Source organism: Bos grunniens, chromosome 20 (assembly GCF_055505025.1).
Source record: "Bos grunniens cultivar Pamir isolate PY7600 chromosome 20, Bosgru_T2T1.0, whole genome shotgun sequence".
Taxonomy (NCBI): Eukaryota; Metazoa; Chordata; class Mammalia; order Artiodactyla; family Bovidae; genus Bos; species Bos grunniens.
Genome location: NC_141184.1, coordinates 36529888 through 36546077, shown reverse-complemented (window position 1 = coordinate 36546077; position 16190 = coordinate 36529888). Strand labels below are relative to the sequence as shown.

The following is a 16190-nucleotide window of genomic DNA, read 5'->3' as shown; positions in this document are numbered from 1 at the left end:
CTTAATAAGTCTGTCAATAAGTGAATTACTTTAATAATACACATCAATCAATAATAAATGTTTTCCCTTATTTTTCTAGTATGATGGTGAAATTAGAGTCCTCTATTCCACCAAAGTTGCACCCTCCTTATCTTCTAAAAAGTGGGGCAACAGAGATCTACAAATAAAGCCTGGAGAATCCCTGGAAGTTATACAAAACACAGATGATACAAAAGTTCTCTGCAGGAATGAAGAAGGAAAATGTAAGTCATTACTTACTCTTCAAAAATATGATGCTCTAGCATTTAACAACTAAACAAGTTTTAGTGATCACTCTAAACTCTTTTTGCTCCATGCTTTGTAAATTCTGGAAAATTCACATTAAGAAACTGGAGATCTTGCTGGGCTGGAATCACTGTATTTCATTTTAATTTTTTTCATTTCCCACCTGCTATATTTGGCACTGAGTTGCAAAGATAATGCCAAATTAGTGTTTCTGGAAATATGGTCCCACAGACCCCCAGCATCAGAAAACTCTGCGAATATCACAGTTGCAATACCCTAGCCCAACATTTGACTTGCTAAGTCATGAGCTCTGGGGGTCAGACAGAGATTGTAAGTCTTCCCTAGTTTGTTCCTATGTACACTAAAGTGAGAATCACTGTGCTAAAGAATTGAGCGATTCTTGCTCTGGTCTGGTTTTAAAATTATATCTCATATGTCACACCTAGCATTTCCAGTTTTCCTACCTTGCAAATTCACTTGTTTTCATTTCCTATTTGGCACATTTACTATAACCTACTCTTCCAAATAAACACAAGACAGTCCTTTCCTCTCTGACAGCTACTTAAGCTGACAGATGGAAATGTTTTTGTCCAATTTTAAAAGGTAGCTTATTTCATTTAAAGTCCAGGGAAGAGTAAGTCAAAATTATGTTGTCCTATATTTAAAACTGAATAGCCAGACTGGCTGTCCCATATCAGCCCAGTAAGTCTGCATGGAAAACTCTGAGTTCAATTTTAACGACAGGAAGGTGACTCAGGGACAGGAACCAAAATGGATCTTTTAAGAATAAAACACAGTGACTCAAGGGTGGGGAAAATGGATCTAAAATTTTATGGACAAGGTGTGGTTGGCTGTAAAAGGGAAAAATGGAATGTGGGTACAAAGGATAACAGGCAGGGGTATGTAACGTTAAGACTAGAAAGTCACAGGAGATAATTTGAAGACAGAGCTGCAGGAGACAAAGAATACCCCCATTCAATCCAGGATTTGTGAACACACACCCTAAGGAATAGTCTTAAATACGGATAACTGCATGCTTTAAACGGCTGCCAAAATATTTTTTAAATGCTCAATATTTTTAAATTATTAAAGTTATGATGAATATACCAAATCGAATATTTTCCAGGATGATTATGATAACATGAGGAAATGCTTATGATCCATTAGTAACAGAAATAAGAAGCCTGCTTAATAAAGGATGGGAATTCTTTACAGCCATGTTTTAAAAATATGTAAATGAAACTAAAATGCTAATAATGGCTGATTAAGGTGATGGAGGGGGCTGCTTACCAGGTGATGCTAGAGGTAAAGAACCCACTTGCCAATGCAGGAGACATAAGAGACGCTGGTTCAATCCCTGGGTCAGGAAGATCTCCTGGAGGAGGGCATGGCAACCCACTGCAGTGTTCTTACTTGGAGAATCCCGTGGACAGAGGAGCCTGGCAGGCTACAGTTTATAGGGTCACAGCAAGTCGGACAAAACTGAAGCGAATGAGCATCCACACACGCGCAGGGTGATGGGCCCAAGTGATAGTTTTTTTCCCTCTGCTTTGCCAATTATGTCACATTTTTCACAACAGACAATTGTTCTAATGCTTGTTATATGGACCTTTCTCCAGAGAACAAATTTCAGGCTTATTTTGACCTGCTGTCCGGAGATTCCTGTCCTTAACAACAGACCCCATCTAGAGCAATGCTCCTAGGCTTAAAAGTACATGCACTTCACAGAGATCTTGTTAGAAATGGAGACTTTAATTTAGTAGATCTGAGGTGAGGAGTTTTCCCAAGGTTTCACGTAATTCATGCTGCTAGTCCACAGAACAGACTCTGAGTAACAGGATGTAAATGACCTCAGCAACAAACATGTATAGATACAGATGGGCAGACGTAGATTCAGCATCAAGAACAGAAATTTGGAGCAGACTCCTATCTAGGAATCAACAGACCTTAAACAGGAGAAAAAGCAGCAGCCATTCAGGGATAATTTGTAATCTGCTGTCATTTTCTATTTGGACATCAATCATTCTAAATACTACTATGAATACCAGAGGGCTCCCATCCTCTCAAGAATGTATCATCTGTTAAAAATGAGAAGTGAAAACATTACATGATAAAATCAAGCGTTTCTTGTTACTTTTATCTTTTTCTTTTTTTCCTGGTGTAGGACCAATGCAGTTTGCAGTTCCCAAGCTCACGAATAACTAATTCAATTCTTTGGTGGTTTGGGGTTCATCTCAAACAGAATGAAAATCATCTTATTATATCTTGTGTACTAGTTGTTTTTTATTTAAAAACTTTCTTTGGCCTGGACTTTGTCTTAGTTTGGCCTCCCCAGCTGGAAGGTGAGTCTGGGAAACTCCCATCGGCAAGTGGCAGAGTAGACTGGGAAGAGAAGGCAGCTAACAAAACCTTGTTATCAAAAAGAGGTATCACTTGGGTAGGTGCAGCTTGCACGCTCAGTTGCTTCAGTCGTGTCCAACTCTTTGCAACCCTGTAGACTGTAGCCTGCCAGGCTCCTCTGTCCATGAGATTCTTCCAGCAAGAATACTGGATTGGGTTGCCATGCCCTCTTCCAGGGATCTTCCTGGCCCAGGGATTGAACCCACATCTCTTATTTCTGCATTGGCAGGCTCAAGCAACAGTGTTATCCCATACGGTGGGAAACAAATAGGGGTATTTATACATCAACTCCTGTCCATCAGGAATTGAAGCCTACCCCTGGACATGTGGCCAGTCATTCAGGACACTGAGAAAGCAGACAAGGAAAGTTCTGGAAGCTAGAAAAAAAAAGTCATCAGTAAATAAATAGAAAATGCAATTACTATCAGTTGCAAGTTGAACCACAAAGCCCTGAAATCATGAGGGTGAAAGTATATGGGAGGGCCATCAAAAGCATCTTCAATTGCATTATTCCACAATTCAATGATCAGATTTATTTCATTTCCCTTTTATTTCCCCACATCTCTTATCTTTCTTAATTTTTCCAAAATTGCTCGTTATTCTTTCCCTGAACTGAATCCTTGATGTTTTTAATTTTCTTAATTTCTGATCCATTCCTCAAACATCACTATAGGATTTGGGACAGTTGCTGTGTGGGTTTAACCCTCCCTCACTGGATTATTCCAATAACCTTTCAAAAGATATGTGTCCCTTACCATTACTCTTAGCCATTCCACTCACCACACTGGTACCCGAATATTATTTTTTAAAAACATGAAGTCTTTAGGGTTAGTATATAAAATCCTTTATGATCTAGCCTTCCCCTCTTCAACTATTTCCCATCTGCAGCTGATACTTCAGAAATACAGACTACTGACTTGTCATTCCCTGAGTAAATTGTGCTATTTCACCCTTCTATACTATTTTATTCTATTTGGAATGCCCATAAATTATCTATTAAAAACAAACCAGTTGTCATCTAAAATTGGAAGCACACTCACTCCCTCCTCCCTAACACAATGAATCTCTCTCTTGCTCCACCATACCACTACTGTTACTGCTGCAAGTGTCCTTATTGCTTTAACAACATATTACTCTTATTAAACTCTGAGTTTGAGAGTAACTTCAATGAAATGTTCTCAACATTGTATTGCCAACACATTCTACACTGCCTGATACCTTGTTTGGGACTCGCTGAATTGAGTATAAGAATTTAGAGACTGCAATTGTTTAACCAGATGAAAATCTGACATACTGACATTTGTGGGAAGAAGTCTGTTGAATAGTTTAACTTGTTTTAAGACGCAAGTTCTCTTGTGTGATTCCGTTCACTTATTGTGTATCATTTGAGAAGCTCTAAATCTTTCCGTTCCTTTTTCTACATGTAATTAGCAGTAATAGCATTTGCAATCCAGCACCATGGTGATCCTAACATTTTCCTTACTTTCTATTCGTTTTTAATCTGGAAAAAAAAAAAAGACAGAGAGAGAGAAAACCATAGTTTACTTAAACATAATTTGTAATGATAGAAATCCAAGGCTAAAGCATGAACAGTAATCCCTTCTCACTGTGGAGTAGAGTACAAGCCACTTTTACTGGCATTAGCACATTTGAAAAAGTCTCAGCCACAGACTTGTAGAAGAGCATATTGTAGAGGCATTGAGATCTTAAATATATATTTGATGGCACGTTCCCAAATGTTTAGAATTTCTTGATAATATTTGTGCATTTTCCTCAAGTCAATGTCTCATAAACTGTGAGTTTTCCCACCTCCTGTCACCAGAGAAAATTTTCCTACAAAAATGTGTAATGAGACATGAAGTATTTGTGGTCAAAATGTTCTCCATTTCCTTTGGGCATCAAAGGAAGGGGAATTTTAAAGGTACTTTGAATGTCCCTAATCCAATTGATCATTTCTTTGCTTTGGTAATTTTGTTTTTCATTTTAAAACAACACATGCTAACTGAAGAAAAAATTTTTTATTCAGAAATTTAATAATTCATCTGATTTGAAACCCTAAAACTAAGTAGGGAGAGAAAAAGAGAGGAAAGAGAACATTTGTAATATACTAGGATAATAATTTATATTTAGTATTATATACTGCATTTCATTTTTAATTTCTATTCCACTATGAGCATTTTCTTTGAAGTTGGACATTGTTTCACTTGCCTGGGTAAAAGTATACAATGTGACTTTATTGTTTTTAAACTGCATGAGGCCAAATTGAGTACATTTAACTTTATTTCTGGGCTTGCTTACAACAAATGAAATGATAAGGAAATAATACAATTCATCATTTTTAATGAGTAAAAAATTTGAAAATATTAGAACAACGATCTCTTTCATTTTATTCCAAAGACGGCTTTGCATATCCTTGGTAATTTTATATTCACAACGCCCTTCGGAAAGGTCAGTCATTAGTTCTAGGACACATTTGCCCTGTACCAAGTAAACGTTAGGGGAAGAAATTAACTGGCGTGTATAGGGTGGGTATGCTAGCTCTGCTGCTTCTGCTAAGTCGCTTCAGTCGTGTCCGACTCTGTGCGACCCCATAGACAGCAGCCCATCAGGCTCCCCGGTCCCTGGGATTCTCCAGGCAAGAACACTGGAGTGGGTTGCCATTTCCTTCTCCAATGCATGAAAGTGAAAGTGAAGTCGCTCAGTTGTGTCCAACTCTTGGCGACCCCATGGACCGCAGCCTACCAGTCTCCTCCATCCATGGGATTTTCCAGGCAAGAGTACTGGAGTGGGGTGCCATTGCCTTCTCCGTAACTAGCTCTACCCCATCACATATTTCAAAGCATTTGCTTCAAGCCACTGTGTTCTATGTTCTGCTCTATGAATGTGAAGTTTCCAAATAATAATCTCATATGATATATGAGACTCCCTGGTGTGCCAGTGTCCATCATATTAAAGAGCTAACTAAACACAGCAGCACCTCTGCATGTTTCAGAACTATGGTGAGTTTTTCTGTTTATTTCATTTGTTTGTATTTTTCATTAATGTTCCCTGTGATGGTTGTACGTGGAACATGTGAGCAAAGAGAACATTTTCTACCGCAAACAAAAATTTGTTTCTAGGAACTATAATGGAGAGATTGTATAAAAATTCATGGTAAGACACTTGTTTTGACACTGTCGGGAATCATGCTTCTAATATAATGAAGTTTTAGCAGAGATTTTTAAAGGTACTAGACATCATTTCAGGGAACTAAAATAGAGCCGCACAGGACCAACCCTGCTCCAACCCTTAATATGTTTGCTCTCAAATAATGTTCCCAATCATTGATATTTGTGTTTCTAACAACTACAAAAACAGCAACAACATTAGTGCTTTCCTCAAAAGGAAATGTGGTTAGAACTCTTGAACAGACAAGATATAGGAAGAAATGTAATAGAGGTTTGAGAAGCTAAGAAAATATATTTTTTATAATTACTTTTGTGAGATTAGGTAATTAAACTGTATTATGAGTTATTAACTTTGATCACTGAAAGGACTCTTTTACACCTAATTACAGATAGTGTTTTATCCATGTTGACACAATTTTAGCATAATTGAGTTTTTAAAAAATAGATGTCCATAGTGGTGGTGGTGTAGTTGCCAAGCCATGTCTGACTCTCGCAACCCCATGGACTGTAGCCTGCCAGGCTCCTCTAGCACTGGAAAATAAAAACCTTTAATTTCCAAAATGAGGATTATATTCTTTATTTTGGATTTAGTTTCTTTTGACCTTCTAAATATTTTTTACAAATGACAATAAATATATTTGATGCCAGAATAATTCCAGTCTTTGGCACTATTTTCTTATTTCTTATGTATTTCTCTAATTGTCTGCATTCTAATTTTAGTTCAGATACTTTACAAAGCCCAGACAACTAACAAACAGATTGACTTCATCATTGAAGGCTTCAGTCGTTATTTTTAAATTATTAATTTAAACATGAATGTTATGGGAACACTTAACTTGTATTGTTTTATTTTCCAATTTAAGAGAAAATTAAAAATGAAAACATAACCATTAATTTTAACTAACGAAAAAATAAAGTTTATGACTCTCACTGTCTGTAGAAGTGGTTCACACTTTATGTTAGCCCTAGGCACAGGTACAGGTAAAGACAGATTTCCACTATTGGAACCCTGATACAAAATCTGCAGTTTGTTTTAAAAGTCTGTTATTTGCAGAGTTTCTCTTTTGAGAGACACACAGAGAATTGAATTTGTTAAAGATGAGCTTATCCCCCTTTAAAAATCATACTAAATGCATGATGTCCAACCTTAAATTTTTTTAAGTTTGTTAATGTGAAACGAAAGAACTGTGGAATCAAAGGCAACCCAAGGATCATAGATATTAATTTTAGATGACCTTTATATTAACTTTTCCCACATCTGCTTTAATTGAAATAAAATGGAAGATATAACATGGTCTAATTTTTTAATATTCCAAGAAAAATATTACTTTAGTCTGTTTTTATCATTTTGACACATGCTTCATTACCTCTATGCTACAGCAATTCAAAGATAACTTTGATTCTTTATTTTTCTAATATGACTCATAAAATAAGATAAAAAATTTGATAAAAATTTTTATCAAAAAGTGGTGAATCTCTTGACAGAATATTTGGTGGAGTATTTTTACCCTGGAATATGTCAAGGGAAAGTTTGTTTCCTTAAATTTTAATGCACAATTTCAGTTATATGATTATACTTAAAATTTTTGCATGTTAAGTCAGTGGCAATATGATATTAATATGTTTAAATAAGTTTATTAACATTGGTATTAATTTTCATTTATGAACTTCCTGCTTTGTCATTTTTTACACATTTACTCTGATTTAGAACCCAAAACCAGATCTGAGGTGGAGCAAAACCAATAAATTGACTCAGTGAAAGAAATTATTTAGATGCTGATTGGCAAAACTATAAACGGTACTAATGGTAAGCATGCAATAGTGACTAGGTGCTAACACAAAATTAACAGCTATAAAGGTTAGTAAATTAATTAGATGTCAGCAGACACTTTCTTGTGAAAAATAGTCCATATTTTTTCTTAGGAGTATTTTGCTCAAGAGGGGCAAAAATAAAGTGGAAAAAAATAATTTGCTTTCCTGTATAAAATGTCTATTTTCTATTTAACAGAGGAACCACTGGAATCTCTGATATCTGCTATTCTAATAATTATTTGTTCCATGAAAGATGAAAATACAAACATTGACATTCTGTCAAGCGGTAAAAGCAATAGTAGAAGATCTTTCACGCTGATTATAAGAGAGCTGTTTTGAAACTTTTTCGAATGCACACTCCCCCAAGTAACCACTAGATTGTGGATCTGAAAGGGGAGTAGAATATAATTCTGACTGTTCAGTGTAAAAAAAAAATTGAAAAGTTAAGTCTTAGACCTGGAGATATTTAAAATCCCTACCCATGACTTGGGCTTCCCTTGTGGTTCAGCTGATAAAAGAATCTACCTGCAATGCAGGAGACCCTGGTTTGTTTCCTGGGTTGGGAAGATCCAACCCAGAGGAGGGCATGCAACCCACTCCAGTATTCTTGCACGGAGAATCCCCATGGACAGAGGAGCCTGGCAGGCTACAGTCCGTGGGGTCGCAAAGAGTCAGACATGACTGAATGACTAAGCACACACCCCCGTGATCTACTCTTGTAACTGGAGAAATTATGCTTAACAAATTCTTAAAATTGTGCCACATGGGTAACACCTTGAAGAAATAGATTGAACTGTGAAAGAAGCTTGGGCTACAACATATTGGTTTTTAATTTAAGGGAGAAGGAAGAAATATTGTAAATGGTGGAAAACAGGAGAGAGAGAAAAAAGAAAGAGAACAGTGGACACACAAAAATGAGTCATATTTGGAGATAGATATAATTATTCAATATATTATATGATATTTAATTATTAAATGCTATTTAAATTTATTTAAAAATAGTAGAGACTTTTAAAGTTTATATTGTTAATAAAATATGTTTTCTTTTTCCTTCTTAGATGGTTATGTCCTTCGGAGCTACTTGGTGGACAAGTAAGCCTATTTTCTGCTCCTACTATACTTTCAAAAAGAATGATATTCTTTTCTTTAGGAAGGATTCCTAATATCATTTAAATAACATAATCTACTAAACTATCATAAATGAATTTTAAAACAATACTCTATACTAATGTCAATATGGTAGTATCCATAATGAAGTCAGTTTTAAGTATCACTCTTTTAAATCTAAAAGAGGAGCCCTTCTCATTCATGGTTATACCATTGCTGGTTTTATATATTCATTGGAGACAGACATAGCAAACATTGGATACAGGTCAAAAGTGCGAGCACTTTCATTAGTACTTTGCTTTTCACTAGCTATTAATGTAGTTGAGGGGCTTCCCTGGCGGTCCAGTGGTTAAGATTTCACCTTCCGATGCAGGGGGTATAGGTTTGATCCCTGATCAGGGAGCTAAGATTCCACATGCCTCACAGCCAAAAAAAAAAAAAAAAAACATAAACAAAACAAAACAAAACAAAAATGCAGATGATTGGATTGATCAGAGATCAATAGCTTCTGCAGAGTAGGTACAAATATCACCTGCTAACAGCTTATAGTTTGGCTCCTAATTGAGGGCTTTTCTTTACTCACGCCCTGCATCATAGAATATTAAGTTGCCTTTTTTGGAAGCATGCCAAAAAGAAAAGATAGAGGTCAATGATTCTTCTATTTTTATGAATAGGACATTGTCACGGTCTGATACTAGTGCTAGTAGAGTCACACTCCCTCTCCCTCCCCCCCACCAATGTTATAAGATTCTGTCCCAAGTAAACCGGTGTAAGAAATGAGCTCCATTATCAAGTAGGTCATATACCAATCTGGAGATTTACAGAATTTGGCATAATTAAGAAATCAAGGAGGATTCACAAACTGTAGCCATAAACAACCTGACACCATCGGAAAGAGACAACTGAAGGTTAAGTGCTCTGTCAGCAAACTAGAAAAGAATCAAGAGAAAAATAATCATAACACTTTTGTTTTCTTCAGAGCATTAGTCACAGTAGTAGGCATTGGACTTTTTAATGGGCTTTACTCTATGAAAGATAAAAATTTCAAGGAGAGAATGTGTGACAAATAATGGGATCACATCTTCGTCAGTGATTATTACAGGATGATTTAGAAAGAATTCAGAAAATGTACTCTCTAAGTAATTATTGCTTTACCATCTATTGAGGTGAACAGTTAATAAACGTTTATTGAATGAACGGTAGAAAAAATCTGTCCTCTTTGCATTTGTATCAAATTTCCATTAGCCAAATCCTTCCTCAATCTCAGAAAAAGGATTCAAACAGAAGACAGAGGGAACTCACGGCATCTGCCATGGTCAGCAGCAATTTGAAAAGCCTGTTGCTTCTAAATGCACAAAGGTAGTGCAGGAACCAAGAGTAGGTCTGGACTAAGTGACAAACCCACCTCACATTTCTGCACTTCAAAACCGTGTCCTCCATTTCAAGGTTCTATTAATATTTATAATTCTATTTTAATTACTTGCGTGTCATTGTCTCCTCCATTACCTTATAAGCTTCTAGAAACAAAGGCTGTGTCTTATAAATCTCCTGGTACATAGGAGGGACTCAGTGTGTGTGTGGAATAGAATATGTCACAAAGATTCAGGATCAGATAAAACCTAAAATGTGTAAAAGTCACTAACTATTATTAGGGATGCTGCCTATAACCACAAACATTTTTTTAAATTATGTAACATAAGAATCACCTATGAACCATATCCTGGCTGCTTATTTTGTAACCAATACTTATATATTTTTTAATTAATATTTACAAATTATAATTAGAAACATTGTAAAAATGATACACCCATTTCCTATGCCAAATATTTTTGTATTTCCTTCAACACTTGAAGTTCACATGAAAGTAGTATACATCCGATGTTAACAAACATAAAGAATTCATCAGAGTTTTAGATGAGGGCCCCCAGAGTACTGTGCTTTGATTTTTCAGTTTGTTCGGTTCAACAAACATTTCTTAACCAAGGACAGATATATGCTAGGCTTATAGTTCAACTGAAAGATGAATAAGGCATGGTCTGTGTTGTTGGGGCATGTTTTCACTATTCCGTATGTCTGTGATATAGAATAAGTTTGTGTGTGTGCATGTGTGTTTAAGAACGAAACAGAAGATTAGATTAAGTCAATAAAAGAAGATGCAGATGTATATGAAATTTCTTCCCATTTATAAATGTGTAACACATAATACTCATCATCATAATACTTCTCATCCTTAAATGCCTTGTATCACATGAAATAATGTTATTAAACTTTTAACCTAATGTTATTTTAATATTAAGAAGATTATTTCATTAAAGTAAAATTTATTTTCTACTTAACAGTGATGGAGAGATTTATGATGATATTGCTGATGGTAAGTCTCATGTGGCCCTCACCACAGGGAAGAATGGTGAATTTACTGTTCTTACAAATACTGGAAATAGCTTACTGGATTAATAAGAGCCTTCCAATCTGATCAGAATTTGAATTATCTGAAAATGTTAGGAAATGTAAATACCTTGGTATAATGAAAAAAAAAAACTTATTTTTGTAAATGACTGGAAATCAAGAGAAAATCTCTTTATTTCCTTTGAAAAATAAAAGAATAAAAATATTTAGTGAATCTTTCATTATACCATGAATCTTAATAAGGATTACTTTTACCCACAAAAAATATTTATGCTTGGACAGTAAATAGGTACATATTTCATAACATGTATTACTCGTTAGTATTATCTAAGCATTGAACACTTCTAAATTATGATCTAAAAATTTAATCTCACCTGAAATGAAGCATAGTGTAATGTTCCTTTTAGTCTCCTTTTAAATGTAAGATTCTTACTGATGCCTAGTATTTTCAGCCTCATCCAGAATTACTTTCAAAAAGTATATTTAATAAAGTTTCAGATTAAATAATCCTGAGTCTCATTTTGGTAGAGAATAGATTTGTCCAGAAACTTTGTTTGGAAAAGTATACTAAGCAATGAGTGTTAAATAAACATATGGCCTTCCATTTAACTACTTTTTCATAAAGTGAGCCAATTCTACTTTTTCTTAATCCTAAACCAGGAGAGTATGAATCATTTACATTTCCAATGTATGAACACTTAGAGAATATGTATTTTGTGTAACTAATTTAAATTTGTTTTCTTCTTTCAGGTTGCATCTATGACAATGACTAGCTCTCAGTTTTGGTCCTTCTGCTACGTTCATTTGACATCAATGTGAAGTCTGGGTTTTAATTGGCTTGTCTTATCGAGTATCATAGAAAATGAATGCACAAAGCTACTTAGTACTTTTGTCAAAAAATTCCAATTACTTTCATACATCTTGAAATTTTGGACTTGGAAAGCGATAGCTCTGCCTAATCAACGTCTTAGAAGACTGTATTTATAAGATGTAAGAAATATTAAAAACCCAGTTCTGCCTCAGCTACAATGAAGGCACTTCTTTTAGTCCATTAAAAGACAACTCTTCCTAAAAAAATCACTTGAGAAGAAATGACTGTGTTGTCTAAAGAAATATAAAGAACAACAAAAAATATAAGGAAGGAAATTTTTAGACTTTTCCTAAGAGGGAAAACTATTGTTTGTACTTCTAATGCTCATATCTTATATTCTCCATTCAAATTACCTAGCTTTTAAAAGGCAGGGCTGTCTCCTCTCTTATTGGTGGGTTAAATGTTTTTAAGAATGATAGTAGTAGTGGAACTTTTGTATAAAGTTTGTCTCTATTTGTTAATTGTGAATATGTTTTAATTATTTGATGAGAATGTATGCAATTCCTATACACACCTAAGATTAAAACCGTGGAAGAGTCTAAAATGTTTTCTTTTTGTAGAACTGTATGCTAACAGTATAATTCTGTTTAAAGTTCTATTGTAACTAGAGTGGATATGAATGAAGACTACCCTAAAATTATGAAGAGTGAAGTTTGAAAGTAACTAGCCTTTAATGCACCTCTTTGCTATGAAGGCTCTTTTAAAGGTTTTGTTTTTCAGTTACCTCCATGGAAAAAACTTTAAACCACTTTACTGGAAAGTTAGCCAATAGAGGGGATACAAATTAATAAATCTTAGCGTTTGGGCTGGGGTGTTTCATATTAGTACATACTCAACCAAAGACAACCCCAAAACAAAATGTGAATCATTTGGGTTCCAAATGCTAAGAACACTAAACATGACACAAACTGAAGAGACCTAACACCCAAGAAAAAAGTATATTAGGAAACTTTTTCAACTTCAACCCACTCCAGTATTCCTGCCTAGAAAATCCCGTAGACAGAGGAGCCTGGCAGGCTCCAGCCCATGGGGTCACAAAAGAGTGAGACAGGACTTAGTGACTAAACAAACAACATATGAATTGAGCAAATCCTAATGCTGGCTCTGCTATTAATGAACCTTGATGTGATACTGGATAAATTATTAATCCTCCTCCTATTAATAGTTATCTCATTTGCAAATTTCAAGATTGGACTAAGTCAGTTTTTCCCAATGTTTTCACTATCAGTTAACTTCTATAATCCTCCTCTGCCCTAGCCCTGTGCTTTAGAAGCTTTTCCTGATTTTTAAAACTCGGTGATGAAATAATGATTAATGTATTACCCATGTTTTAATATTGCAAAGGCCCACCCATTAGAGATTCTGAAGAGTAGCCCCTCTGAATTGAAATAATTCCAAGTAATTGTAAAGGAATTCAAAGTCTTCATATGGGTTAAGTGGGGTTTCTATTAGGCACTTTGAAATGTAAAAATAGATCATCAATTACTATCATTCCATGTATACATTCTGGGAGTCTGAGGCTCCCAGATTAGAAGACACTGGTCTTAAAAGATCCCTTCCAATTATGAAATATTTTGATGTCTAATTTTTGTTAGAGGGAGACAGTATTTGCTCATGTGATGAGTTTACTTTAAAATCGGATAAAATTACATCATCCAAATGTGGTTTTTGATTGTTAAATCAGGTAACAAATATACAGAATACACTGACAGTATGTTTCCAGTAATTTTTTCTTCTGATTGAGAATAGTATAAACTCAAGACAAGGTCAGTTTTAAAAATGCTAAATTATATCAGGAGAATCTTTTAGAATTTTGGTTCATATACAAAGAAACAGATACATGACTGTGAAAGATTTATGTAATAGGCAATTGCCTTCATATAAAGGAAATATCTGAAGTATTAATTTTAATATACTAAATATCATTTCTGTTTTGGTTTTACCTAAGGAATTTTGTCATGTGAGAAGAGTGACAAATAAATAATACCTTCACAGATAACTTTGCCTCCTACTTATCGAGCCATCAAGGCTAGCAGGCTTTCTGTCCCATAACTTGAATAAGACTGTGTTTGAGCCCATTCTTACCTCTTTTGGCTTTGGCCTCAGAGGATGGGATACCTCAAGTTCAAACCAAACCTTCCACCACTGATGTCCCTGATATCCACCTCCTGTTTTGTGATAGAAATTGAGATAACCAAGTGCAAAAGCTTCGAATATCCTACAAGGTGAAGCCTTGGTCCATATCCAGACACTAACCCAGAAAATAAGATGTCACCACTCAGAGTCAAAGCCACAACCTGTTATCTCACGTTTTCCTGCCTTCTCTGGAGTCTTCTTTCACAATTATTTCATTCTCAACCTCCCTGTCTCACTTCTTCCCCATCCCTCTTTCCCTCCTACATTTCCTCTTTTCTATCTTTTTCTCCCAATATGCAAATTCCCTCCTTTAGGCTTACAGACATACTCAAGTCTTTCCTGCTTGAAAAACAGGAAATCTTGCCTACCATCCAAATACCCCTCTAACTACAGTCTGTTCTATCTTCTTTTCCTCACCTTGTTGTCTTTCAATGGTATGGTAAATGGAATTCCCTGGTGGTCTAGTGGTTAGGTCTCTATGCTTCCATGCTTAGGGCCTGGGTTCTGTCCCTGGTCAAGAAAGAAAGACCCTCACATGAGATGTGGCCTCCCCCCCCAAAAAAGTAGATTATGTGTGGCAGCCAGGAAAATGTGCCTCATGGACCTCCAACCACAGAGAGCTTAATTAACCAAAGGCCCCAGTCCTGCCAATGCCAGCCTTCCGACAGACTGCTCCTATGTACCCAGCAATTGACTGTGGCAGGCGTGTTCCTGAAAGATACAAAACCCCCCAGCAGCCTGGCTAACCCTTCCTTACCATCACGGCACTCTGAGATGCTTTGCCCCAGCCATCTCTTTCTCCTCCCTTTCTGGGTTCAGACTTGCCTTGCTCCCTGTTGATTCCTCCAGCCTTCCCTGCCTTCCTCCCATTTCCTCTGACACATGTATTTGCCCCTCCCTGCTCTCCCATATTACTGCATTTTTCACTCCATCTTGGTGTTTGCTTTCCAGAAGACCTGCACTGACCACCGTAGCACTGGAGAGTTTGTAAAAATACACATCCTCCTCAGATCAACTGAATCAGAATATCTGGTGAAGAAATGTTTCAATCAGTTTTCTTTAACTGAAGTATGCTTGATTTACAATGTTGTGTTAGTTTCAGATGTACTGCAAAGTGATTCAGTTATACATATATATAATCTGTTATTAAATTATTATTTGATAATTATTATAAAACAGTTGGTACAATCCCCTGTGCAATACAATATATTCTTGTTGGTTTCAATCAATTTTTTATTGACTCTAAATATGAATTTAATGTGAAGCCCTGGCCCCTATTTACCCTCTATTACATTCTCAAGTTATATTCAATCTTCTACTTACCGCAGTCTGGTCTCTGCTACAATTACTCTCAAGTCAAGGGTCTGTGGATATCCCACAAGTACCTCTAACTCACGTGACTCAAAACTGAACTCATCCTCTTTTCCCTTTTCAACTGATGATTCCTCCTACAGGTTCTATTTCCATGAAAAATCAATCATCCATTCACTCAAGCTCAAAACCCAAAAGTTTCTCTGCTTCTGCTCCTTCACTTTTCATGTCCAATGACTCATCATTAAGCAGAACTTCTCAAAAGATCTGTCTTACTTGTTTTATACTCCTATACCTGGGTTGAGAAGATTCCCTGGAACAGGAAATAGCAACCCAACCCAGTATTCTTGCCTGGGAAATCCCATGAACAGAAGAGCCTGGCAGGATACAGTCCATGGGGTAACAAAAGAGTCAGACATGACTTAGCAACTAAACAACACCAACAAATTTGGAAGTAACATTGAAACACTCAAGATTTAACACAATAAATACAAATAATATAATAATAAATAAACCCAATGTCTCAACACAAATAATATAATAATAAATAAATCTAATGTCTCAACCAGGTCCAGTTCCTACATCTGAGTTTCAGGTTACAGGGTGGGCATCTTTTTTTATTTGGTATCTCGTGCTGCGATTCATGGGGTCGCAAAGAGTCGGACACGACTGAGCGACTGAACTGAACTGAACTGAACTGAAAACACCTAGGGAGG

The 16190-nt window shown here is 35.9% G+C and overlaps 1 protein-coding gene and 1 long non-coding RNA gene across 17 annotated transcripts in view; one reads left to right on the top strand and one right to left on the bottom strand.

Moving 5' to 3' along the window:
* LOC147350256 (uncharacterized) overlaps nt 1–1693 on the bottom strand; it is a 118343-nt gene extending 116650 nt beyond the window's left edge. For both annotated transcript variants that reach the window (XR_015148683.1, XR_015148685.1), the window contains exon 1: nt 1555–1693. This is a non-coding gene — a long non-coding RNA (uncharacterized LOC147350256). The remainder of the gene's footprint in view (nt 1–1554) is intronic.
* FYB1 (FYN binding protein 1) overlaps nt 1–14026 on the top strand; it is a 179096-nt gene extending 165070 nt beyond the window's left edge. For all 15 annotated transcript variants that reach the window (XM_086361513.1, XM_086361510.1, XM_086361517.1 and 12 more), the window contains 4 exons: nt 80–242; nt 8702–8735; nt 11090–11121; nt 11907–14026. In XM_086361513.1, the coding sequence (XP_086217639.1) occupies nt 80–242; nt 8702–8735; nt 11090–11121; nt 11907–11929 (252 nt within the window). In that variant the 3' untranslated portion in view covers nt 11930–14026. The remainder of the gene's footprint in view (nt 1–79; nt 243–8701; nt 8736–11089; nt 11122–11906) is intronic.
* The last annotated feature ends 2164 nt before the right edge of the window (nt 14027–16190 follow it).